Below are 25,309 nucleotides of genomic sequence, written 5' to 3' on the forward strand. Positions count from 1 at the left end.
CAGCATTAAAGTCAAAGTTATCAAGCAACAGAGAACCCATGCTTGTTAATATAGTTTTAATGGAATTTTGTAACCTGTGGCACACTAGAAACGGAAAACCAGTTGAAGTGTTACTTCTTGTGTGTGTACACCAAAATCTGAGTGTGTCCCCCCACCAACCACTGCTCTGCCTGGGAATTATACTTACATACATGTTTCTGTGGATATAGTGGTAGCTATACCAGTATCTTTCTTTGCCCCCGGCAGATGTCTTGAAACCAACTCCAGACTCCTCTGAGTTCATTTGAAGCCACGATCGAGGCGTTTGAACAGACACGCTTTCCCCTGGCCTTGGCTGCCTCACAGCTACCGCGGAAAGATGGAGGGTTCACCCAGGCAGCTGGTCAACTAAGAAAGAAAGCAGACGTGCAGCTCACATGCTGTTTTGCACATTTTGAACGTCTCAGTGCATGCAGCTCATGCACACGTGAGTCTTAGATGCCCATGACTTTCCATTAATGTTTGATTTTAAACTAGGGGTTATCTGAAACTGGATGTGGAATCAAACCATACATGCATAATTTTTAATGATGGAAGCCACATGATTAACCCCAGAAACATGAAAGAACACTCCACTTATATAAATAATAGCCCAGCCCTGACAGTGCAGAGCAAAAAGAACCGGAGAAGGGGAGAAAGCTAATGCTCATTTGCATAGTGTTTGAAGCCAAGCCAAACACACAACAGGCCTTCCATTATCTCACAAGAGAGATCATTTGCGCCAAGTGCACATAGCTACAGTAGGTATGTTAAATAATTAAGATATGATCTTTTATTTAGAAACAGATTGGCTACAACACGTTAATCCAGAACTGTCATTCTGCCAACCAACCGACTCCTCCCAGGCTTCCTAGCTGGCCGAGGGGTAATGCATCTGTGGTGGTAAGCGCTGTTGATGTAGTGCAGTTACCATGTTTGTATCATCACTATTGATCACAAACAATGTTTGTGCGAGGACTTTAACACATTGAGATGGTATGAGGTGTATTTGGTTAATCCCCAAAATGGTTATAGGTACAGTATATGCAAGCTTTTCTTTGTTTGTTTGTACCCCTTTCTTGACTATTTTGAACAAAAATCAAGTTAAGAACACAGAAATCTAAGCACAGGTCAACAGCAATTACATATTGAGTTGTGACCGTAATGGAACAAGCATTTGGAACACCCGCTTTTAATGAAGTGACAGCCTGATGAATAATAGAAGACATTTCCTTTGTCTGTCCTTTGGTTTCTGATCGATTTCAAAGGTTAACCCATATGGGAGGGTAAAAGCATTTGAGCCTCCATATCGCACAGAGGGCAGGAGTTTCTAATAACTAATTCAGTTATTAACACTTCAGCCTTTTTGGTAGCATACATCATCCTTCTGTCCCCGAGTCCTCTCAATCACAGGGGTTGGGAAGGTGACCACGGCAGAGATAAGGGGGAATGCAATAAGTGATGGGTGAAAGTGGTGCAGTCTTTTCTCTGTTTCATTCTCTCACTGATGGGTACACAGTAATTGCCTGTCTGCCCTTCCAGCTCATGTACTTTACCTGCCTCTCTCTCTTTGCATTCCTCCTTAGAGCTTAGTTGGACACTTAGATAATTCGATGGTATCCTCTGCCCGCGCCTGTAATTACTTCCAAGTCATTGAAACTCTAATCCCAAATGGTCCATGACGCTTCTGTAATATTGATGGTAAAAGTTATTCAGCTATAAATGGTAACTGCAATAACAGAGATAATGATGGGGGCGTCCAGGCTCGCTAGAATGGATGTTTGCTCCATCCTCTATGCAAAACACTGGAAGGATTGTATGTAGCTGTTGTTAGTTTGTTGTCTGTTGAAGTTTTTTTTCATGCTGATGTTTGTTTTGTTTTTTATCTAAAAAAGGTTTTTTTTTCTGTTCAAATGCTAAATTATGAACAACTTCCTAGATATTTTTTGTCACACAAGTGATCACAATATATGTTCTTCCCTCAACAGTAGCTGTACACATGATTTTCACAAGTTATGAAACCATGGCCAGGGCTCTGACTTAACTTGAATATATCAGGGACAATAGAAAATTAATTGTGGGACGGTCGCGGGACTGAAGGTAGAGAAAAAAAATACAGCTGTTATTTAAACCTTAACATTAATCTCTGATGAAGTTGTCATGTAGAATTGCAAAAGAGTAATCGGTCACACATACACATCTAAAAGCAGTGTACTTTCTGCAACTGTCGGGCAGTTACAATGGCATCCCTAAGTGGTGGTGGGATTTTGCGCATTTTGGTGTCACCAGAGGGCACAATGGCAAAACATACCGCAGAAGAGTTGGGGACAAAGGTGTTTTATTTATCTATGCATCACTTCTAATTATCGAAATAATTGTATTGAAATCCAGCTATTTTAATTATTGGGATGGCCAGTATTTACTTTGGGGCAGTTTAAATTGTATTTGGGGATGGTAAGTTAGAGGCCTGCAAAGCTCTAAAGCAGCTTGCTACTGTATGGAACATGTGAGAGAATCTTTTTATGCATACATACTTCAAATTTCAAATTATTAGACTAGCTTATTTTCATTCTTCATTTAACACGTGAATGATTTATTTGGGGGAGTGGGAAAAGTATGCCTCAAGTAATCTGCTCATGCAAGGTTTTCTAGGATGTTGAATAGCATTTGGATTATACAGTATGTACTGTACAGTCATAGTGCTGAAGTTCAAATCCTGCAGCCAGATTACTCACATATCAACAAACATGACCTTTACTTGACCTAATCTTCAGTCATATGTCATAATGCAATCCTACAAACCAGCACGCACATCAATGTAACAGCACGGAAATGCTAATGCATGTTGGCTTATATTAAACTGTATTTACATTCTACTGAATTTAACATATTTTCTTGAACCACAAGGCATGTTTAAGATTCTTCTGCAATTCATCATTCTAACCTCGTCTACATGGGCTTTGATGCAGAATTACTGTACAGTGGAAAATTTAAAGATACCTTTTTATTTTATGTTCAAGACCATCATTGCACCTTTAAAGGGTACTTCAGTGATTCAGTATTTCACTTTCACAAAGTTGGGCTACTTGTGCAGGAAAGATTGAAAAAAGGATCGTAAAAATCAAATTAGCAGGGGCTGAGATATTATGACTAATTCCCTATGACTAAAATACCTTGTAAACGCCCAAGTATTTCAAACGTCACACCCCTCACGGGCCTTCAGTTTGTAAGACACCCTGTCTGCTAGAATTCAAAGTATTTTCTCAGACTTAAAATTGTGCTTTTTAAAAATTTGATACTTCTATTTTAGAACTATTTTAACAGGCACCTCGTGATGAGTGAACACTGATCTTCATGTGCAAAATGACTGAATTGCCACTTTAAAGCAAGACACTTGGCTCTAAACAGAAATCTACAGCAAACACTGTTAAATTTCACTTTTTTTCATAATTGTTTTTGGTTGGAAAGCAGCGCAGATATCAAACAGCTCAGACACCAGTGAAATAAATCCTTCACTTTGATCAAATTTCATGTGAGTAAGTTGATAAACTCTCTGTCCCCCTCCTCAGGTTCTTTCTCTGGGTGCAGACGTGCTGCCCGAGTACAAGCTTCAAACCCCGCGCATGGACAAGTGGACCATCCTTCACTACAGTCCCTTCAAAGCAGTGTGGGACTGGCTGATCCTGCTGCTGGTCATCTACACTGCCATTTTCACGCCCTACTCTGCTGCCTTCCTCCTCAATGACATCGAGGAGCAGAGGAGGCGGGAGTGTGGCTACTCCTGCTCACCCCTCAATGTGGTGGATCTGATGGTGGACATCATGTTCATCGTGGACATCCTTATAAACTTCAGGACCACATACGTCAATGCCAACGAGGAAGTGGTCAGCCACCCGGCCAAGATTGCCATCCACTACTTTAAGGGCTGGTTCCTCATAGACATGGTGGCTGCCATCCCATTTGACCTGCTCATCTTTGGCTCAGGATCAGATGAGGTGAGAGAGGGGGAATTAATTACTTAGTCATGCCGCACTGTAGGGCTGCACTATTTGAGGAAAATATCAATTTCCAATTATTTTGACTTGACATTGCGATATGATTCACGAAATTGGAGGGAATGAACATTTTTTAATCATTAGCCTCATTTTCATTGACAAATATTACAATTAAAACAATGTAAATGATTATAGTGTGACTTTTTGATTTTTAGGCCGGAACATCTCTGCAGCACCACAATACTTCATTCAGAATGGTTTGACTCATATTTTGTCTTGAACAAATATTGCACGCCCCCTGCGATTTGGATATTGCACTAGTCCATATTGCGATTTTGATAACATTGCGATTAATTGTGCAGCCCTACCGCACTGACAGTTTGGGATTCATGTAGAGAGTCTTTCTCAGAGGAAGCTTTTGGTTGTTGGACATGTTGAAGATTCTGTGGTCAATATGTTTGACAGTGTACTTTAGCTACATGTACATGCATCTGATACTACTATTTGAGAAGCCCAAATTTGAGTGCACAAACTTTTTCACCTTGCAAAGCTGAGGCCCCCCTGCGTTACTCCTGCGTCATAATGTGAGGGCCACTCATGTTTTTGAGCTGTTTAGACTTCTAAAGCAATCTGACGCTCGGCTGTCACATCTGCTTCCCTCCGCTCTCTTTCCATCAGAGCCAGAATGCAAGGCCCCGGGCATCCAAATCAGTTAAAAAGGTCTCAGCCTCCCTAACCACCGTGTCTGTGTAAGACACAATTTTACTCATGTGTGTCTGAGGGAGATGGCTTAGCAAGTTATCTAATGCTCAGAGAGAGCCGTTTAGAGAGTGCAATAACAATCTCATTATAAGACAACCCCGGAATGATTACCTTTGCATTTAGTACCTACTGTACTCTTGAATATTAATTAGTTAAGTGAATTGCAGTTAGATGCCAGGCTGCCACCTCGCTTCTTGCTTTCAGTTTTTTTAAATTATGGAAGAACTAAAGCAAGCAGAGGAGAAGCACACAAGCTACTAAAATGTGGTGCATGATGCCACACCAAACACCCCCCAAACACACACACAAGCACGCACGCACACACACACACACACACACACACACACACACACACACAAAGATTGATGTGCGTGTTGAGGGCGGTGTTGATGTCAGTCCGTTGGTTTTCAGAGTCATTATTTACCATTAGGTGTGTGTTCCTGTGAGGGGGACCACAGCTAGAGGCTGGCAGTGAGTGGCAGGTAGAGAAAAAAGAGCAGACAGCTGAGTGAAGCCACGGCACGATGTATGTCCTCGTCATACAGCTAGATGCCTGGCGCAGTGACAGAATGTGTGTTCCCGTTACAGCTGGTGTCAGAAGCACATATTGACAGGGTGAGTAGAATGACAAAATGTTGTATTTTTAGCTCCTCCAATCACCAGCAGAAACTGAAAATAACACATCCATGTTCAGTTTTAGATCTTGTCTTGAAGGTGTGTTATTTTAGCTCTTTGTACAGAGACCCAGACTATTTTTAGACCTAATCTGTGCACCTTTGTTGCCTGGAAACCATCTCCAACAATATGGTAAGATGTTTTTTTTTTCTGGTTTGACTAGAAACATGGCAGGGTGAAATCTCTCATGAGATTCTTTGTCAGTGCAGGGTTTTAGCTCTGCAGGCTGGAAAATGAATTTATGTACAGGAGTCATATGAGCTCCTCCATCATTTTCATATGAATGTCCTGTTGTGATAAGATGATATTATTTGCCTATTATGTCCACGTTCACATGTACATAAGTTCCAAATTTGAGGTATTTGCAAATTACAGAGGCTTAGTGTGAAAATGTGCTCCAAACCAGAATTTAAATATTATTTTCCTTTAATCCTGGGCAGGGTAGAATCAATGCACATTAACAATTGAACTCAGCCAAGACTTCTAACCCAAAATGTCTTAGGGCATAGGTAATTTTACTGAAAAATTAGTATTATTTTTTTTCAATAGTCCTGAACACTGAGAGAGCTATCTCTTTCAGTGCTCAGTAATACATGTACATTGATATAAACATTAGTTCACAGTGTCAGGTTTTTATTTGTTGTCATTGAAGCAGTTCCATAAAGTTGACCATGTCACTGATTATTATTGATTGGATTTTAACCTTAGGCGAGAGCTTTTTATGCTCACAAATATTAGATTCACTTTTTTGAGCTTAAAGTGAACCAAATGCACAAAGCTTCAAAGCTTTATCTAATTCTTTTTTCCGCCTCACATTTGTCAGATTGCAAAATGTGCAGTAGTTTTGCCTTTGGTTGAAGCAGACCACAGAAGTGCACTCCAAATCTATTATGCTGCAAAACCTACAGCAACGGCTGTGCTAAACAGAGAAGAAAGAGGAGGCAGGTTCACTGTAACAAGCAGCCCCCTCAATCTCACTTCTGCCCTGCTGAAATAGTGCAAACAGTCCAAATAGACACAGACTTGTGTTTAAAATTATTGTACAACCATTTACTCAGACAAAAATATAGTTGTGTGTTATTAGATTAGATGAATATGCAAAACAATATTGCTGACTTGTTTTGTGACCTGTGCCGCTCTAGTGTATAGAATAGTCTCGAGGGAATATGACCACTTGTGACATTTTGACAGCCAGTAAGGGTTAGGAACATGGTAGTCAGTATTTTAATATTAACAATGGATAACATGGGATGTGTATGGGAAAGGTGTCGCTTGCAGTGATGAACACACAGGTAGTCATCATCAACTCTGCAGTTCCCCTCAGCTCTACAGCATCTCCCAGCATGATTTCTCTCTTTCTTTCTTTCTTTTTCTTTCTTTCTTTCTTTCTTTCTTTCTCTCTTTCTTTCGCTGCTCTCATCAGCATTGTTTTTTTCTGCTGCAGCAGGCAGTTGTTTCAGTGAAAAAGCCCTAAAAAAGAAATCACTGTACCTCATTTACCCAGCATCGACAGACAAATTTAGCAACTACCTGGTGAACATAGTGGAGCATTTCACAGCTAAAGAGCAAGATATTTTTCTCACGAGTTGACCGAGACCAAATCAGTGCTGAAAGGAGAGAGAATATTGGACTTGCATTCATCAGGTGGTAATATGTCACTGTTGTGTTTACAGCTTCTGCTGCCCATTTGTTGTTTATATTTATGTTATATTGTAAGTATATGCATCTAAAAGTTCAGACGAGTTCAGATTACTTAACAAAAAAATCGATGAGTCCATGAGTCCAAAAAACTGGTAGTAAGAGTTACAAATGTGCCCAGTGACTAGTGTCAATCCAATCAGTTTTATATATTTATGTTCAGCTTCCTGTTTAACTAACTAACTAACTTAATATCAAAAAATCATGGTATATTACTTTATAAGTAATTTAACATGAGAAGACATTTAATATATGATAGCATGTACACAGTCAAAAGGTTGCATCCTAGCTTTGGTTGACTTCTGGTGTTTTAAAGTGGCCAGCAGAGCCTGGAAAGACAGATGGCCAGAGGGATATTCGACGGATATGTTTTATACAGCTGGCTGCTAATGGGAGATTTAGCTTGGCTCCTCAGCCCCACACGCCTCCGACTTACTGTAAGCCCAGATTTTAATCAACATTACACTGTGTGGGCCACATCATACACCGTGTGCTGTGTCATCTGTGCAGGTCACTCAGATAGAGTCAGCAGCACTACACCTAAGGCAATGCATGCTCACAGATGATGGATAATTTAAGGCTCATATGTTCCTATTTATGATTCATTCATTATTCGCTCAGTTGTCAGTGAAAGGGGGCGCTGGCCGGATGCACAGCAGTGAATGATGGTGGTGATTTATGGGTGAGATTGGGAGGACGGAGGCTCATTAATGGACCCATCAGAAGCAGCCACAGCACTCTTTCTCACCATGATGGAGACACACTCTCCCTCATGTATCATCTTTTTTTTTAAAGAAAGAAGAAGAAATAGAAAAACTCCAGCCCTGTTACTGCTTTTAATGTAATACTTTAAGTAAGCCATGTAATATTTACTCTCACCTGTACAAACTAAGGACGTATAGACATGAGGTAGCACGACTACTGCAGGAGGGTGCCAGTGTATGAAAATGTCCCCACGGATATTATGGTTAATTGTCAGGCACGATAGGCAGTGTTAGGACCTATTAGCATTCTCACTTATTGTGCTTACAAATTCCACGACACTAATGGATCGAGACTGGTGTCATGGCTGTATGCTGCCCCCCTCTCACCAACACTCCTCCCATAGTCTGTGTATTAATTTAGTCAGGCTAGAAAATTGAGAGGGGAGGATTAAAGTGGTTTAAATTAAACAGAACAGAAGGCTGTGTGTGTGTGTGTGTGTGTGTGTGTGTGTGTGTGTGTGTGTGTGTGTGTGTGTGTGTGTGTGTGTGTGTGTGTCTGTTTCATTAAAGCGACTTCCATGCTGACTGTCATGATTTGCAGAGCCATAGTCTTCGTCAGTGAAGTTGTGTTGACGAACGCTGAGACCTTGAAAGATCTCTACACCATCAGGAATGATCCACAGTGTCTAGTCTGTGTGTCTAGTATGTGTGGTGTGTCAATAAGATTAGGCATTCCTAAGCTACATATGTTTTTGAATCTCTAAGCTATTCGTCCTCATGACCCTGACTTCAACTATTGACACTGAAAGAAGACAAACAACTTGTTCACTTTGATTGCTGGAAAAGGTTGTTATGAGTGACGTACTTGAGATGATCCTGGATTTTCTGTTGCCATCTCCCACATGTTGAAGTCACATCAGAAACCCCTGGTCTCATTTGAAAATGATTTTGTCTTGTTGGGACAATATGAATGTCACCAATGTGGTTTCAACATTTTCAAATGTTGACTGCATAAAACTGCTGATTTAGTTAAGACAAAGAGGTCCCAGCATCATTTGAGGAGGTGTTTCACAGTTTACAAGTTCATCCAGGGGAGAGGGGAGTTTTTTACTTCTACCCCACTCCACTACATTTCTAAATTAATTTGACAGATATAGTTATGCTACTTTTTACATTAAAGATATTATGTGGAATTTAAGTGTATAGCTCTCGGTTTGTTTTTCATTCTAGACCACCACTCTGATCGGTCTACTAAAGACGGCCCGTCTCCTACGGCTGGTACGAGTCGCCCGTAAGCTGGACCGGTATTCTGAGTACGGTGCTGCCGTCCTCATGCTGCTCATGTGCATCTTTGCCCTTATCGCCCATTGGTTGGCCTGCATCTGGTATGCCATTGGCAACGTGGAGAAGCCTTACCTGGAGCATAAGATTGGCTGGCTGGACAACCTGGGGGTGTCAATAGGTGATCTTCCTTGTTTTTGTTCTGCTTTCAAACAAAGTGTTAAGAAAGTAAAATGTAGGGTCACTTTTGCTGCTAAACACAACTTTAGTAATTGTGTGTACTGTTTTATTGTTATTCATTTTAGGAAAAAAATACAACTACAGTGATCCCAGCTCGGGCCCCTCCATCAAAGATAAGTACGTCACAGCACTCTACTTCACCTTCAGCAGTCTGACCAGTGTGGGCTTTGGGAACGTCTCCCCCAACACCAACTCTGAGAAGATCTTTTCCATCTGCGTCATGCTCATTGGATGTGAGTGACAGCTGAGTGATAGCACATACAGTATTTTAATTCTTGTATTACTGAAACCATCAGTTATCAGGGTCATATAAGAGAGGAAACCTCACACAGTATTTCATGTAGCTATTGAACCTCTATAACCAGACTTTTACAGTAGGTTTTACAGATAAAGACACTGATACACTCCAGTAAATATTATATTTACTCAATTATTAAACATGGTCATTTTAAAGGAAAGATCCACTGTATTGTAAATGTAATGTAAATGTACTAGGGCTGTCCACGATTAAAGTAATTCTTGGTCGACTAACACTCATACAATTTTGTCGACTAATCGATTAGTTGATTTAATCGACAGATCTGAACTGTGTTTCTTCACAAAGAATCATGCAAAAGCACCACTTTAACTCTCGTGTTTACCAAAGATATGTTTCTTGGAAATGTGCATTAAAAAAATGACCGACTATGACCAAAACGACCGGTTAGTCGACTAATCGACTAAAAGGGGTCAGCCCTAAAATGTACTATTCACACCCCCTGATATAACACAGTTGTGATTTAATACATTTTTAAAGCATGCAATTGTTTGTATTACACCAGGTAGGCCTTTCCTTGAGCAACAGTGGTTTGTTTTGAATAAACAGAAGAAGAAGTAGGTACTGTGTTTGACCAGCCTTAGCCACCATGGCTCAATGGTCACCTGTATGGCTTCTCTCCCAGCTCTTATGTACGCCAGCATCTTTGGGAACGTGTCCGCCATCATCCAGAGGTTGTATTCAGGTACAGCCAGGTATCATCTCCAGATGCTACGGGTCAAAGAATTCATCCGCTTCCACCAGATCCCAAACCCACTGAGGCAGAGGCTGGAGGAGTACTTCCAACACGCCTGGACATACACTAACGGCATCGATATGAATATGGTACGAGAGGAGTGTGTGTACCAGTTTGTCTTTTATTTAGTTTGGGGGGATTCTGGATGGTAACAAAATATAAATTATAAGCGCACTGTTGCTTTTTTCTGTTGCTTCTTCTCCCTTTCCAATTTCATTTGTGTGAGTTTCAACTATCCTGTCGAAAAAAATGCTCTTACCACATCGTGAATCAATCTCGCTATGTCACTGGCATAGTATAATATAATGTTTTCATCATGATTATACTGTGCATTGTTCAGTCATAGCCACGCGTGAAATGAAAGCCACAGTTACTGCTTATGCACGCCGTAACTCTGGCTTCTCTCATCATGATACTGTTCATGGTACTTATATAAGTTTGTCTTTTCCATGTCTGCCTCATGTCAAATGGAATGACCCCACCACTCTGGTAAGAGCAGGAGGTACATGTGTTAACCCAACTAATGTTGATATGAATGTTCCTCATTGGTAGAGCTTCATCTAGCTGTGTTTGATACTAGTAGCTTTTAGCTTTTTGTACAGAAAATAACAGCTAGCATTAGACTTTTAATATGCAAATGTTTAGTTATTGTCCTAAACATGCATGTTATTGTTCCCTCAGTGTCTTATCTGTTACATACATGAACACACTGTAAACAGTTGTTGTCCATCATAAATGTTTTTTTTTAATCTACCTATGCATGCCAGTTACTGCAGAGGATACACATAACATTGAAAGTTTCTCGCAGGCCACATTAATTGTCTATTACTGATAGACTTGTATGTGGCCTGCCTCGAGGTCCCTTTTGCATGAAATCTGTTTATTCTCACACAACCCCATGATATTCATCTGGTACCAGAGACCAAGTGAATCACGCCTGTGAGAGTGGGCACAGCCTCGCCGGGCACTGCCAGGTTTCCCTCCCATTGTGGGAGGCTTGGCGGCACGCTCCGTGGTGGCACCTGCGCTTGCCAAATGTTGTTCAGTCTTTCCTTTCCAAATCTACTGATCAGTTTTTGATTCTGAGCAACAAAAAGCCTGTCAGAGCCAGAAAACCAGTTCAGGCTGCATTTCTTTTGCTGTGCTTGTGTCCTTAGCACGTTGTATTATATGTGCAAATGACAACGATAAGAAATGTGTTTTCTTGTTTCAACTGCCCCTTATGTGTCGTCAAAGACCCTTTCCTAACCTTCCAGTGTCTGTTATGGTGTTAAAGTTTGAAAAGATAATGTGGTCCTTTACAGTCAGTTTACATTGTCTGTCGATCCTTAGCTGTTTTGTCAGTGGTCAATGTATCTTTGTCTTTAAAGGGTAAGTGTATTATAAGTCTGTTTTAATGCATCAGAAAGTCCTTACAAAAATTGTTAACTTGAATGTCAAAATTACTTTTCAAAATATTTTTCATTGTCTCCCAGGCTAACTCGGATGGGTAGGAATGCTTGACCAATCAACAAGTTTCGACATTTGTAATACTTTTTTCTGTTTTTTTTTTTTTTTTTTTAACTACATAGCAGTAGTAGCATAGTATTGAGGAATGTTTCAATAGACAGACATTCTTTGAGGCAAGATTGAATATTGTTGCTTTTTGGTCTTCCATGTACTGTACCAGGTTATGGTTCATAGAGTAGTATCATCATCTCAGTACAAAAAGGCAGTAAACTCTTGAAAAAAAATGTGCTAGAGTATCACTAACAGAGGAAAGACATAATACATATTGAACCTGTGTTTTCACTTTGTGGTTTCATCATCTGCAGCTTGTCGGTTTCTAAATGTTCTGTCTTGTCTCTCCTCTGCTGCTAAATGTGCTGAAAGGCTCAGTAGAACAGTGAATTGTAGCTCTGTGGTGAAAGACATCACAGACTGTAGGGTATAATAGGTTTTGAGAAGAAGGAAAGAACACAAGTGGCAATTGTATCAAATTTCTCAGAAAATAATTTGACCTGCAACTTCACCTCAAACCAAAATTCAACACACATTATGAATCCATGCACATCAAAGCTCAGAGTTTTTTAGCATACAACCTCCCACGTGACCTCTGACCATAATCTTGTCCGCCTTGACCCGTGTTTCACACACAGGTCCTGAAGGGTTTCCCAGAGTGCCTGCAGGCGGATATCTGCCTCCACCTCAACCAGAACCTCCTGGAGGGCTGTAAGGTGTTTCACGGAGCCACCAAGGGCTGCCTCCGAGCCCTGGCCATGAGGTTCAAGACCACCCATGCTCCCCCTGGAGACACCCTAGTCCACTCCGGAGATGTGCTGACTGCGCTATACTTTGTCTCCCGCGGCTCCATCGAAATCCTCAAAGATGACGTCGTAGTGGCCATCCTTGGTGGGTCTACTGTACACCTCAAACACATTTCTGTGTGATCCAGTAGTTGGTTATGGATTAGATCTAATTGTGATTATTTTTGACTGATATTGCGATTGCGACATGATTCACGATATTGGAGGGAACAATCATTTTTGTATCATTATTCTCATTTTCATTGAAAATTATTAAAATTAAAAGAAATTAAAATGATTATAGTTTGATTCATGCAAGGATCTGTACCAAACAAAGATTTTATCTTTAGTCTGTAGGATAGGATTTGTAGGCCGGGACGTCTCTGTAGCACAACAATACTTCATTCAGAATGGTTTGACTCTTTGTTAATATTTTCCCATTAACAAAGATTGCGCCCCCCTGCAATTTGGATATTGCACTAGTCTTTATTGCGATTTGTATACAATTGTGATTAATTGTGCAGCCCTATTATAAATAGGTTTGAGTGATCAGATATACCGCTCATGTCTGTACGGTAAATATGAAGCTTGAGCTGGGAGAGGGTTAGCTTACTTTAGGTAGAAAAAATCTGCCTACCAGCATCTCTTAAACTCAGTTGATAATATCTTGTTTAATCTGTACAAAAACTGAAATGTAGTTATATAAGTTATTAACAAGGAATATGCAGGAAATATTTCAAAGGTGGGCACAGTGACTTCCTGGTGATATATATATATATATATATATATATATATATATATATATATATATATATATATATTACAGTAATATATACACACAGGTATAATGTATATATGTGGAATAGATCTTCTCATCTAACTCTCTCTAACTCTCAGCAAGAAAATTCCCCAAAACTTTAAACTATTCCTTGAATAGTTATTATTATTATTATTATTATTATTTACTGTATTTAAAACAGTTGATTTCATTGAAACATTCACATTTATACATGAAAAAGATGTTTAGTGTTTTTGGATGCCTCAGGTTCACATGCGCCCAAGCCTCCTAATGGCTTAGCTTTGCCTGAACTGACTTCCATTAGTGTAAACGCGAGTGGGCCAACTAAATGAAGAGGGCTCCGTTGTGCTGTGATATGGCTGGCTTGGCAGCTGTGATCCCTCATGGGTATGTTGTAATAACTTACTTCAAAGAACATTGTGATGCTGCTGCCTCACAGTTGTGTCTCAGATGAAGGAAGAGGACAGAAAATAGTGGGGGAGGACACATGGTGGGGAGAGGGTAGCAGAAGAAGTGTTGATGAAAAAAGAGAGCATGAATGCTTTCAAACAGAGATGGATGACAAAAGAAGCAGGGAGGGATGGAGAGCTGAACAAGTGGGCGGGGGAGAAGGAAAAGACAAGTGATGGGGGAGGATGAAGAGGAGAGTAAAAGGAAGGGGGCAGTTTGAGGAATTCAGGAGAAAAGTGAAGTGACAGATTGAGAATGGAAGTGAGTGAGCGTTTCACCAGGTCATCAGTGTGGCGTGATGCAGTTCTTGGTGACGGGAGCCACTGAGCCACATGGTATTATCCACAGCATCCAAATGTAATCACATCCAATTTCATCTTCATCCTCCCCTCTCATCCCAGCAGCCAGCAGGTGTATCCTACTAAGCTTTTTATGCATTAGGTTTTCTTCTAATGACTGTTTTCATGCAGCCAATAAGGTTTGGCGAAAAACCAATGACACAATAGGGTCATGATGAGCGAGAAGCATGGATGTTGAAGTTGTAGGTTATACACAACTCAACACATTTTCTCTGCTACAGCAAGAGAACTGCTGATTACTCCATTTTCACACTATAGTGCCATTTTCATATGGTACTACATCACACTAAACATGGAAATGCTGGGGCTTACAGTATGATCACAATGTTAAATAGATGGAAATTAGTAATAATCAACTGGCTCAATGCTGTGAACAAGATGAATGTGACCCCCCCTTCATAATTTATAAGAACTGATAAGTTTATATTCCTATGCAGAGCCATCCTTTATGGAACCCATAGTGGTCAGTATTAAATAAATACAATAGAAAATACATTATGAGATACTATAGATAATCATACATAACTTGCGTATGTGTATGTATAAATGATGAATTATTAAGATCCAACTCATATTGAACTGTTAATTCATAATTTTCATAATAACAGACTTTTATTGGGTGGAATTTGTATTTCACAATACTTTTTCACAGTGTCACTAAAAAGTATTGTGAAACTCTTTTATTATGAAAATAAGAAAATAACATTAACATCTTAAATTATTGTTTTATTTGTATATTTAAAAAAAAATCCAAGTTATTATTTATTTCATGATTATTTATGTAATATTAAACACTTTGTGGCTCCATAATCCCCGACTTCAGACAGATACCCCAGTAAAGCAACCATAGTAAACCCTGTGGCCATTCCATGTAGGTCATTACACACTGAACAGAGACAGGAATGTTTGGCATGTGTGACTTCCATGTGCACAAACTGGCATTGTGTAAATCCTTTTTTAGATGACTGGGATGCCCTTTGGCCTCTTTTGCATTGTCGCGCTTCTCTGCCAGGTGGCCCGTCTTTATAGGTCACCACACACTGTTCTACATGCCGTGCTACTCCATGTTCTCCTAGCAACTGTGGATGTAGTTTCTGAAGAAGCCAAGAATAGATTAGCTTATAGAAAAGCATATATCCTTGATTAGATTACAGCAGTCAGTTACTTAAATTTGATTGCTTATTCCCCCCCAGGTAAGAACGACATTTTTGGCGAGATGATCCATCTGTACGGCAAGCCGGGGAAATCGTGTGCGGACGTGCGGGCCCTGAGCTACTGTGATCTCCACACCATTCAGAGGGAGGAGATTGTGGAGGTGCTGGACATGTATCCAGAGTTCGCTGACCACTTCCTTAAAAACCTGGAGCTGACCTTTGACCTCCGTGATGAAAAGGTAATCAGCATGGAGGTGCCACCACCAATTATTCTCTCTGATTATAAAGTAGTTCACTTTAAATTAAACAATCTATTCCATGTGTCATGTCTATTTCAATTGGATGAATGGCATTCTTATTAATTCTCTTTAGTGCGTCAGTTTATCCATGGTTGTGGAAATGAAAGCATGAGGGCTAATTGAGACGTTTTCCTTTAATCTGCCATTGGCTGGAAGACAAGAGTGAGAGAGTATTAGTCAAGCATTAGGGGTGGGTTGGGCATTGTGGACATGATGTGGACTGTAATTATGATGAATTGAGTGTAGTGGGAAGACGTGTAAGGCTTGTGCCATTATGTGAACAAGAACCCACATTTATCAGTTGCTTTAATTATCTTTTAAAACCGAGCGGGAAATGCACTTTGTGTTGGCCTGTTATTTATTCAGAGAATTGGAAAGATGAGAGTGAGACACGAGAAGGTTCTGGTAGGATTACATCAAAACAGGAGATACATGGAGCTCCAACAAGATGGGCAGTAGTTCATGTTCCTTAGTTAAAGAACTGTTTATATGGAGAAAGTGTGGCACCTATTCATTTAATACTTTTATGAATTGACCCTAGACCATCAGACACACCAAACAGCTTTTTGTTAATATACATGTGCATTAGTATGGGTCATTATATTTTACATGGTTCTGATCATACATTGTCTCTTTACAGATGACTTGCGCACAAGCAACTGACTCGGATGACATTGAGTGTCGGAGACGAGTGTCCTACAAAAGGAAAACCTCCACAGGTCAGGTTGAGACACACAACATCACTACTGGGCTTTAAAACCATAAAACCATGTTTATTCTTTTAAAATAAAGACCCAACACACTGTTCCTGTTCAATGTTTTTTAAACACTTGCTCATAGCAACATAATTTTTCCAGCCGACTAACATCTCAGTCCCTCTGCAGCTTCATTAGAGAATTAAGACAGGGAAAGCAGAACAAAGACCTCATGGGTAATGCCCCTCCCATCGTCTGTGCATAGGTGTAGAGCAATTATTTCATTTCAGTAGCAATGTGCACCAGTGACTGACACAGACATGTGAACCATGTAAATGTAATTTATTGTTAAGACAATTATTAAGGTCCTAACACAGAAATTAAACATATTTTAGCAAAGACTTGCTCTTAAGCATAAAAACACCAAGGAGGTCAAATGATATGAAGTAAAAAATGTTTTGAGTCCATCCGTCTTTGTTGTACATGTTATCTAAACACTTTCCTGCATAAGGAACTAACCCATTTACCTTTATTAACCTTTGAATAACAAAGGAACAGTTGGAATTTCTTTTTTAAGTTGGAAAGGAGGCTGTGACGCCCAGGATAAATAATAATCTGATGTCTCCTGCATAACAGGCAGAATGCTGAGTTATAGCCAACCCGTCTTAGGCCGGCTACACACTGGCTGCGTGGCGTGAGCATGTCAGCTGCGTGGTGTGTCCGTTTATATTTCGGCTCCCATGTTAACAGGTTAGAGCTTACACACTGCCTGCGTGACACGCACGTCTCAGGCCTAGAACCGGCACCTATTTTTCACACGACACGCAAGCGTGTTGGAAGCGTTTCCAGGCAAAATAGAATAGGAAAAGATGTTTATGTCTTTTTGACACAAATACATATTAATACATTACATGTTGATGTTTGAAAGTCTCTAGGTTTTGATATAAATGCAGATATAAATGTAATTTAAAAAAAAATAAAAAATCGATTTTCTAATATTGCACCTGTCAATACAGAAGGAAATATTCGGTAGCCTATTTTGCCGTCAATACTGCCAACGTTGTCTTTGCTGTAATCAATCAGTATATATTTATGTTTAAAATGGTATTTCATTTTATCAATGGGAAACATACATGTGTACAGACAAGACTAGCAGCAGCAGCGCTGCGTCAGACACGTTTCTGGTGTGTAAAGACTGAAAAATCCACGCAGCTGACACGCAACAGAAACGCCATGCTCACGCCACGCTCACGCCATGCAGCCAGTGTGTAGCCGGCCTTAGTCTTATGTGTGTAGAGGTTATGCTGTAGCAGCATGATGTCATTTGCACCTGATTTAAAGAAGGTAAACACAGTGGACAGTTGTGCATAATGTCACTGTGCTCTGGCACGGCACTTCTCCAATCAGACGCTGCAGGGATTTAATGAACTAAAGGCGAAGCTTCTCATAAAGCATGAAGCAGCTGTGCACAACATATACTGTAAAGCCGTCTACACATGATCAGAGGTAAAACTGTGAGGTAGGGTACAGAGCATAGTGCAGGCACAGAGGCAAAGCGCAGGTATACAGCATCATTGCTTTTGGCTTTGGTTGGGCCTTGAAAGTTCAGCGGCAACGAGGTCAAAGTTGAGATAACTTTGAGTGCAGCGCTCAGTGGCATTCTCCCCATAGGAAAACAATGGCACAGCCAGCGCAGAGCAATGTTACTGTGGATACCGTGTGTAGGCGTCATAGATAAATGCACATTGATTTACTGATGTTCCTTGCTTGCTTTAACTACGGTAAAAGTCATTTTTGATGCAGATTTAAACAGATCTATTTGTTGGAGAGGATTTATTTGAAATAGTTTATTTTCATTTAAAACATTATGTTATTGCTGCTATTTTTAAATGTCCACTTAACAACCCAAAGGTATACTCACTCATTCTTGTTTAGTTTTTTCGACCATCAAGGTATGCTGGCGCTCACCCTAGTTAATAGCCAAAGTGATAATTACATCAGAGGGATGTTTCACGATTACCAGATTGCCAGTTGAACCAGGCTTACTTCAGTAAATCAGGCTTACTTTTAGAAAATTATATTTCGTAAAGAAGATTTAAATAAGTCTGGCCTAAGTTACTATAGAAACTTACCCCTTTTGACCATCTGAACTTCCCCAAAGCAAAGAGGCATATAACCTCTTTCCCCAAAGGTTCCTCTTTACTTCTGCACTGTTAACACGTGTCTAGTACATGTCACATTAATCAACTTTAATCTCTTTTGTTTTGCTTATTGCATTGGATTTGTTAATCCTGGTTCAGTTTATCAGGCTCATATCATACAGACCCTTCCCAATAAACCGTGAATCTCTGAGCCTCCTTTATGAAACATCACTGAGGACCTTGGTGTGGTTAGAAAAACTCTTCAGATCAGTTACACTATATTTAAACACAGCCGCCTCCCTGCCCCCGGACAGAAGAGCAGCGTTTAAGACGAGCGTATGCAGTGTGTTTGAGAGCAAGCTGCACCGTGGAAACAGTTGTAATATGATTTCTAACAGCCAGGGGACTTGGAGACGGAGCCTCCGCACAGCAGCACTCAGCAGTTTGGCTGGCAAATCTAATTGGTCGCCATGGTTACAGGCAGTCTGAATACAGTATCACCATCTCCCAATATAACACAAGTGAGGATAGCGAATGTACCTAACAGTCCATTTCACAGTCCAGCAGCCGGCATATCCTGCCTCCATCCATCAGGTGTGAAGATGTAGAATCCAGTCTGATGAGCTGAACAGGAGCATTATTCATTTACTGTCGATCATACTTGACTTGATACCAGTGGTGGAAGAAGTATTCAGATCCTTTATTTAAGTAAAATTATTAATTCCACACTGTAAAAATGCTCTGTTACAAATAAAAGTCCTGTATTGAAAATGTTACTTAAGTAAAAGTATGTAAGTATCATCAGGAAAATGTACTTAAAGTATTAAAAGTAAAAGTACTCAAAGCAGAAAGATGGAAACTGGAAACGATCCAAACAGTTGTGTGTTTAATGGTCTAATCATTTCAGCTGGACTTGTAGGCCGTTATATTGTTGGGTAGTTAAATGTATAATAAACATTGTATTTTATAAACTACATGTGTTTTATGTGCAAACAATTTTAATTTGTAACTAGTACCTAAAGCTGTCAGATGAATGAAGTGGACTAAAAATACAAAATTTCCCTCTGAGATGTACCGGAGTAGAAGTAGAAAGTGGCATGAAAAAAAAAAAAGAGTCAAGTAAAGTACAAGTACCTCAATATTTGTACTTAAGTACAGTACTTGAGTACATGTACTTAGTTACATTCCACCACTGCATGATACATAAGTAATTTAGAAAATAAAGGGCTCACTGCTAACTTCTCCTTTTAACATTGTTTGTCCTCAGTGCAACCCTAAAGCAAAACACTCGCTACCCGTTGTCAGAGATAATGAGACTACCCTGACATCCGCAGAGAGTTCTAAGCAGAGCAGTCCGTGTTCCCACAGCAGACTTCCTGATTACCATTTCTCCCTGTAGGCTCCCACAACAAGGAGCCAGCGGCCACCTACTGCGACACCAAGCAAGGGAGGCAGCTCTGCGCCTCCTCGGCCGCTGAGGAGAGGAGAGAGTCCGCTGACGAGGGAGAGGACGAGGAGGAGGAAGGCAGGGAGGAGGAAGAGGAGCAGAGGCCCTTGTGTTCTGGTGTGCTGGGCTACCCGGTGGTTAGGGATCACACCGTGGGACTCGGGCTGAGCAGCGCTCCCGACGCACAGGCTGCCGGAGACAACACACAGAGCCAGGCATATAAAGGTGAGGATAGAAACATCCACCTTATTCATTCCTACAGTACTTTTCATTCTCAGCCTTCTATTTAGTAACAAAGGATTTATTTTTGGCTCAAGTAAAAATAAGTAGCTTTCAAAGCCATTTTTTTTTTTACTTTCCTGTCATTCAAAGAAATGCTTATCCTAAAAAGATGTTTCTATTTTTGCCCAAATGTAAAAAAAAACAAACAAAAAAAACATGCATGAATAACACAGAGGAGACCGTTTTAATTCCATCTATATTAAGCAAATAACTGTCTTGTCTAAACAGACATGAACTTTCCTGTAAACCCACTTGTCCTCTAAAGTTTTATTCCAGAATGGTAATTGGCTCAGAAGTTAATTTAGAAACACCCCAAAAAATCCCTAAACCCCAGAGGAGGAATGTCACACCTATTACAAATCCAAACAGGGATTATGTCATTATGGTGAAACCTAAAAGCCACTCAGTAATAAAACGTAAGCGGATTATATCCAGCAACCGGCCCGGGGGTCACCCCTTTTGATCGTAGGTCATGACCAAATAAATGATTTACAGGAAACATTAGGTAAAATCATGTTGTTGACATGACTGTATCTGCTGAGTTTGGTCACATTTAAATCATTTTAAGGAAACCTGAAAGATAAATGTGGTTTTATTTGTTAATTCAGCAACTGTTACACTGTACAGTCATCCAGACAAAACAAGTCAAGAGTTATGAAATCCTCCTGTGGATCCCAGTGGAGAGTAGACAGTGGGAGCAGCAGGCTTGACTGAACAGCTTCCACACAAAGCTGCATCTGGGGATGGAGATCCCCGACAAGCTCCGGAGAAATCATGTTTATCAGTGTTTTAAGCCCCCTAACGTCTCCTTCCAGGCAGCGCTACGACCATTGACTTCAAGGCACCTAACCTTAACCTTAACCCAAACCTAACCCTAACCATAACCATAACCATTGCCTAATCCTAGTGCCTTCCAGGCAGCACTGCCTGCTTAAAACACCATCGGGCAGAAATCATCCTCCTTTCACCGTCTGCCTGCTGCTGCATGTCGAGCAAACGCACCAGTTTGTGTTTCTGTGGCATGACCTCATATGACCTCCAGTCGGAAGAAGCAACTGCACTTTCTGCTTAAACCCCCATAAAACCATCCAGTGTGAGCAAAGCTCCTGCACACACACACACACACTGTAACACTCAGCCAGCGTGATTCTACACTAAGATGGGGACACTGATTTGATATTAATATCCCATAATTCAGCTGTTGCAGCCACAAGAGGATTTCTGCCACAGTAGAAAGCAGAGTGATATTGATTCCTATAAACAGCCTGAGAACAACATACAGGAAATGCCAATTTACTAATCTCCAGCCATCGCTTGCAGACACCCAAAAGGAGAGGAACAAAAATCCCACTGAGCGTGTCAACCAGGGTCAGAGCTGTGTTTCCTCTGTAGGATAGATGTTAGGATTCAGGAGGCGGTAAGCTGATCAGAGCTTAGTAAAGCTAAATGATGAGAAGGCACAACACAGGAAGATGCTTCCCTGAGGCACTGTTCTAATAATAGAGATCATTTACCGTGTGTGTGTGTGTGTGTGTGTGTGTGTGTGTGTGTGTGTGTGTGTGTGTGTGTGTGTGTGTGTGTGTGTTTGCACGCCTCTCCCTCCAGAGCTCCATGCAGACGAGTGGGTGCGTCAGCGTCCTGACGAGGTTGTGAAGGAGTCAGCCCAGTGTCGAGAGACACCAGCCGGGGAGGACGACAGCGACACAGACCTCACCTATGGAGAGGTGGAGCAACGGCTGGATCTGCTGCAGCAGCACCTCAACAGGTATGGAGAAGTAATAACATGTTGGTCGTAAAACCAAAGCACTTCACTTAAACCTGTCCTGAGTGCTCAAGTAGAAACACTGAATATCACACACTACTTAGACCACAGTACATAAGTTACAATGCTCTTTGCCTCATTAACATCCAGGGACACGTACATTATAAAGATGATATTTTTCTATACGTCCTCGTGAGGATGGAGAAGCTGATGATCTGTGTCCTCATTTATGCATTCCTTCTCTGACTTGAAATCATATCATTGTTTCAGAGGATGCGATGAACTTCATGTGTCATTTCAATGTGGTATTGACACTTTAACACTTAACAGGGGAAACATCAACGTCTGTTTCCAGCTGTTGTTGAGTAGCCTGGTTGACACCAGACCCTTCTCAGTTGTAACTGAGAGTGGGTCTGGGCTGCATTCGCAGCTCATTTCCAAAGGGGCGTCACCAACGGACGCCGCTCAAATGCCTCTGGGCGCATTGGATAGTCCTTCAACCAATCAGACCAACGATCCGGGTGACGTGGCAGCGACAGCGGCATCAACGGGTTGCTGCGCTTTGGTGGCCGTCATGTTGAATGTAAACAAAAAGCTGCTCGCATTTGCTGCGCTATTGTCATCATGTAAAACCCGCCTCAATGGTTGTGATTGGTGCCTCGATTTGGAAAAATTGGAAATGGGCTTGAATGGGCTCTTGGCCAGACGGACTTGCAGAGCAAATCTCAAATTTGCCAGAAGTTTGTCAAGGTTTTCCCAGGCTAGTTGTTGAGCACTGCATATGTGAAAAAAGTTGTTCAAATCTCCTTAAGTGATGTCACTATAGTCAGCATCGGTTGGAGCTGAAGGCAACGCGTTTGAATCAAATCGGGAGGTGTGGAGTTGGAAAGAAGTGAGCTGACCAGACCTAGAGGCTCCAGCGTTCATTAGCCACTAGTAGCATAACTCCCAAATCTCTGACTGAACTGCAGGCGGCCAAGTTGCATTGTAGGTAATGTAGGCGCCAGGTTTTTAAAAAGGAAGATGAATGCAGGACTAAAAAAGTAACTCTCGGGAATATAGGTATCTCTGGTTCTGCTGCATCGATTTGAGCCTTTTATTTTTTAAATGCCTATGAGGAGTCTGACAATGTTACATGTATTTATGTGTAATGCAAAATCTGTGAAGAATTTCAAATAAATCAGGATAACATTAATGGTAATTAATATGCAGTATATTTTCAAACTTTGAGCTGAAGTCTGAAGCCCATGTGTCCTTTTAGAGATGAGACTCTTGACCTTTACATAACTAAAGACACCTTCAGGATCCTGTTTGGCTCAGCATCCCATTATAGCTTTTTATTTTATTTTACTTCAACGTAATTTTAGCCACGTCATCTTTCGGAGCTTGCAATACAAGCCCTTGTGGTTCTGCCTATAATTGGCTGAAAACTTGCACAGAAACATTTTAGGCCAGACACCCGCTGCAGCCGCGTTATGCAGAGAGCGAGCGGACTGGTGTGATTCTCGGCTGGTGCTCTGATACAGATGAGGGGGAGGCTGGCTGGCTATTTATAGCACGCAGACACCAGATGCAGACACATTGCAAATACTGTTGACGTCATCCCGAGAGGTTGGGATGGTGGATGTCATGGTGAAGTTGCAGAGTTTTGGTGCAATTATGGTGGAAATGGTGTTCTCCTCCACCGCTTTATACACTGAGATATAATGATGAACTATTCAGCACAGTTTCATCAGGATTCTACACACGGTTTTTCTCCCAGTGGAAACATTGGCCAGTGAGTGTCCCCATCATTCATGCATTTATGCTGGTTTGTCTAGTATTTGTCTGAGGCAGCAGGACATGGACACTGCACCACCAACTCTCATTTTACAGAACAGACTGGAGCCAAAGGGTTTATCTGTACTTATTGTCCTCTAAAGAGCAAAACAGGCACCTGGCACAGCGGCAAGGAGGCATTCCTCTCTATGCTGAAAGTCTCTGCTCGCTCTATTTGCTCTTTCCGTGTCTCCTTTCGTTTTGGCTGATGGACTGTAAAAAAAGGAGTGTGTGTGGAGAAAAGAGGTGATTCGCCATCTCAGACGCCATGATGTAACTTGCTGCATTGTGATGACAGTGCAGGTGTTAAATTTTCTGGTTGCCATACAGAAACTTTCAGCAAATATCAAAGCCTTATCTTCAATTTATAAGTTTACCTCTTGGAACGATTTCAATGTTCATTGTAAGATAAAATGAGACTTTATTATCCTTTCTTATTGATTTTTTTCTTAAAGTTAAAATCCTATAGAAACAGAAAACATTGGTGGAACTAAGAACATTTAATCCAGCACTGTACTTAAATACAATTATGAGCTACTTGTACTTTACTTGAGTATTTACATTTCCTGCTACTTTTTACTTCTACTCCACTACATTTCAGAGGGATTGTACATGTGTATTTTCTTTTTTTTCACAGCCAGTTACTAGTTCATCAGTCACAGGGGGCATTTTTTTTGCAAACCAGTACCTTTTGACACTTTTAAGTACATTTTTCTGATAATAATTCTGTACTTAAGTAAGATTTTGAATGCAGAGTGTTTACAAGTAATTGAGTATTCTTACTTAAGTCAGAATTCCTCTTCTTCCTGGGGAATGTGCATTTCAGGAGCACAGGGCTAAGATAATACTCTGCAGTAGTAAGGTTGAGTCTCCCCCTAGTGTTTGGTATTAGTATCCACCCATCCACCATCCCATAATGATAGCGCTTAGTCACCTAACTGTATAGAAAGGGGGAGAAACACAACATACAATGTTTCAACAGATTACTTTTCCCATCTGGGCTTACTATTTTGTTTCTTCCCCTGAGAAAAGTAGGGCAAAAGATAATATCTGTCATCATATTACTTTTAGGGCTGACAGCTGAGTGAGATGTAATTATTGATACTTCTGGTGAACTTAGGTCACTGCAGAAACTAACAAAATGAAGTACAACACATTATAACACAAGCACTGCTAAACAGTGGCAAACTAAACCTTCACATCTAACACACTGTACCGATGTGACATTAAAGCAGCACAGTAAGAATGCTGGGCTTTTATAGTACCGGTTTAATCATTGGTCGTGATCAGCATCATTACATATTTAATTGTTGTCATAATTGTGACAACAACCAATCAATATTAGATGACTTATTTTAATAAACAGACATCTTATTCATTTGCTATCCAGGTT

At 40.7% G+C, this 25,309-nt stretch overlaps 1 protein-coding gene across 7 annotated transcripts in view; it reads left to right on the top strand.

Annotated features, from left to right (window-relative positions):
* Positions 1 to 25,309, top strand: part of kcnh7 (potassium channel, voltage gated eag related subfamily H, member 7) — a 62,269-nt gene that overhangs the window by 32,389 nt on the left and 4,571 nt on the right. For 6 of the 7 annotated variants that reach the window (XR_004896612.1, XM_031291707.2, XM_035998691.1 and 3 more), the window contains 9 exons: positions 3,588 to 4,013; positions 9,083 to 9,314; positions 9,439 to 9,606; positions 10,315 to 10,514; positions 12,564 to 12,816; positions 15,512 to 15,711; positions 16,412 to 16,490; positions 20,007 to 20,279; positions 21,942 to 22,101. Coding sequence is in view for 6 of the 7 variants with exons in the window: in XM_031291707.2 (XP_031147567.1) it covers positions 3,588 to 4,013; positions 9,083 to 9,314; positions 9,439 to 9,606; positions 10,315 to 10,514; positions 12,564 to 12,816; positions 15,512 to 15,711; positions 16,412 to 16,490; positions 20,007 to 20,279; positions 21,942 to 22,101 (1,991 nt within the window). In the remaining variant the exon portion in view is untranslated. The remainder of the gene's footprint in view (positions 1 to 3,587; positions 4,014 to 9,082; positions 9,315 to 9,438; positions 9,607 to 10,314; positions 10,515 to 12,563; positions 12,817 to 15,511; positions 15,712 to 16,411; positions 16,491 to 20,006; positions 20,280 to 21,941; positions 22,102 to 25,309) is intronic. The other variant, XM_031291706.2, reaches the window with a different exon arrangement.

The sequence above is a fragment of the Sander lucioperca genome, chromosome 24 (genome assembly GCF_008315115.2).
Source record: "Sander lucioperca isolate FBNREF2018 chromosome 24, SLUC_FBN_1.2, whole genome shotgun sequence".
Lineage (NCBI taxonomy): Eukaryota > Metazoa > Chordata > Actinopteri > Perciformes > Percidae > Sander > Sander lucioperca.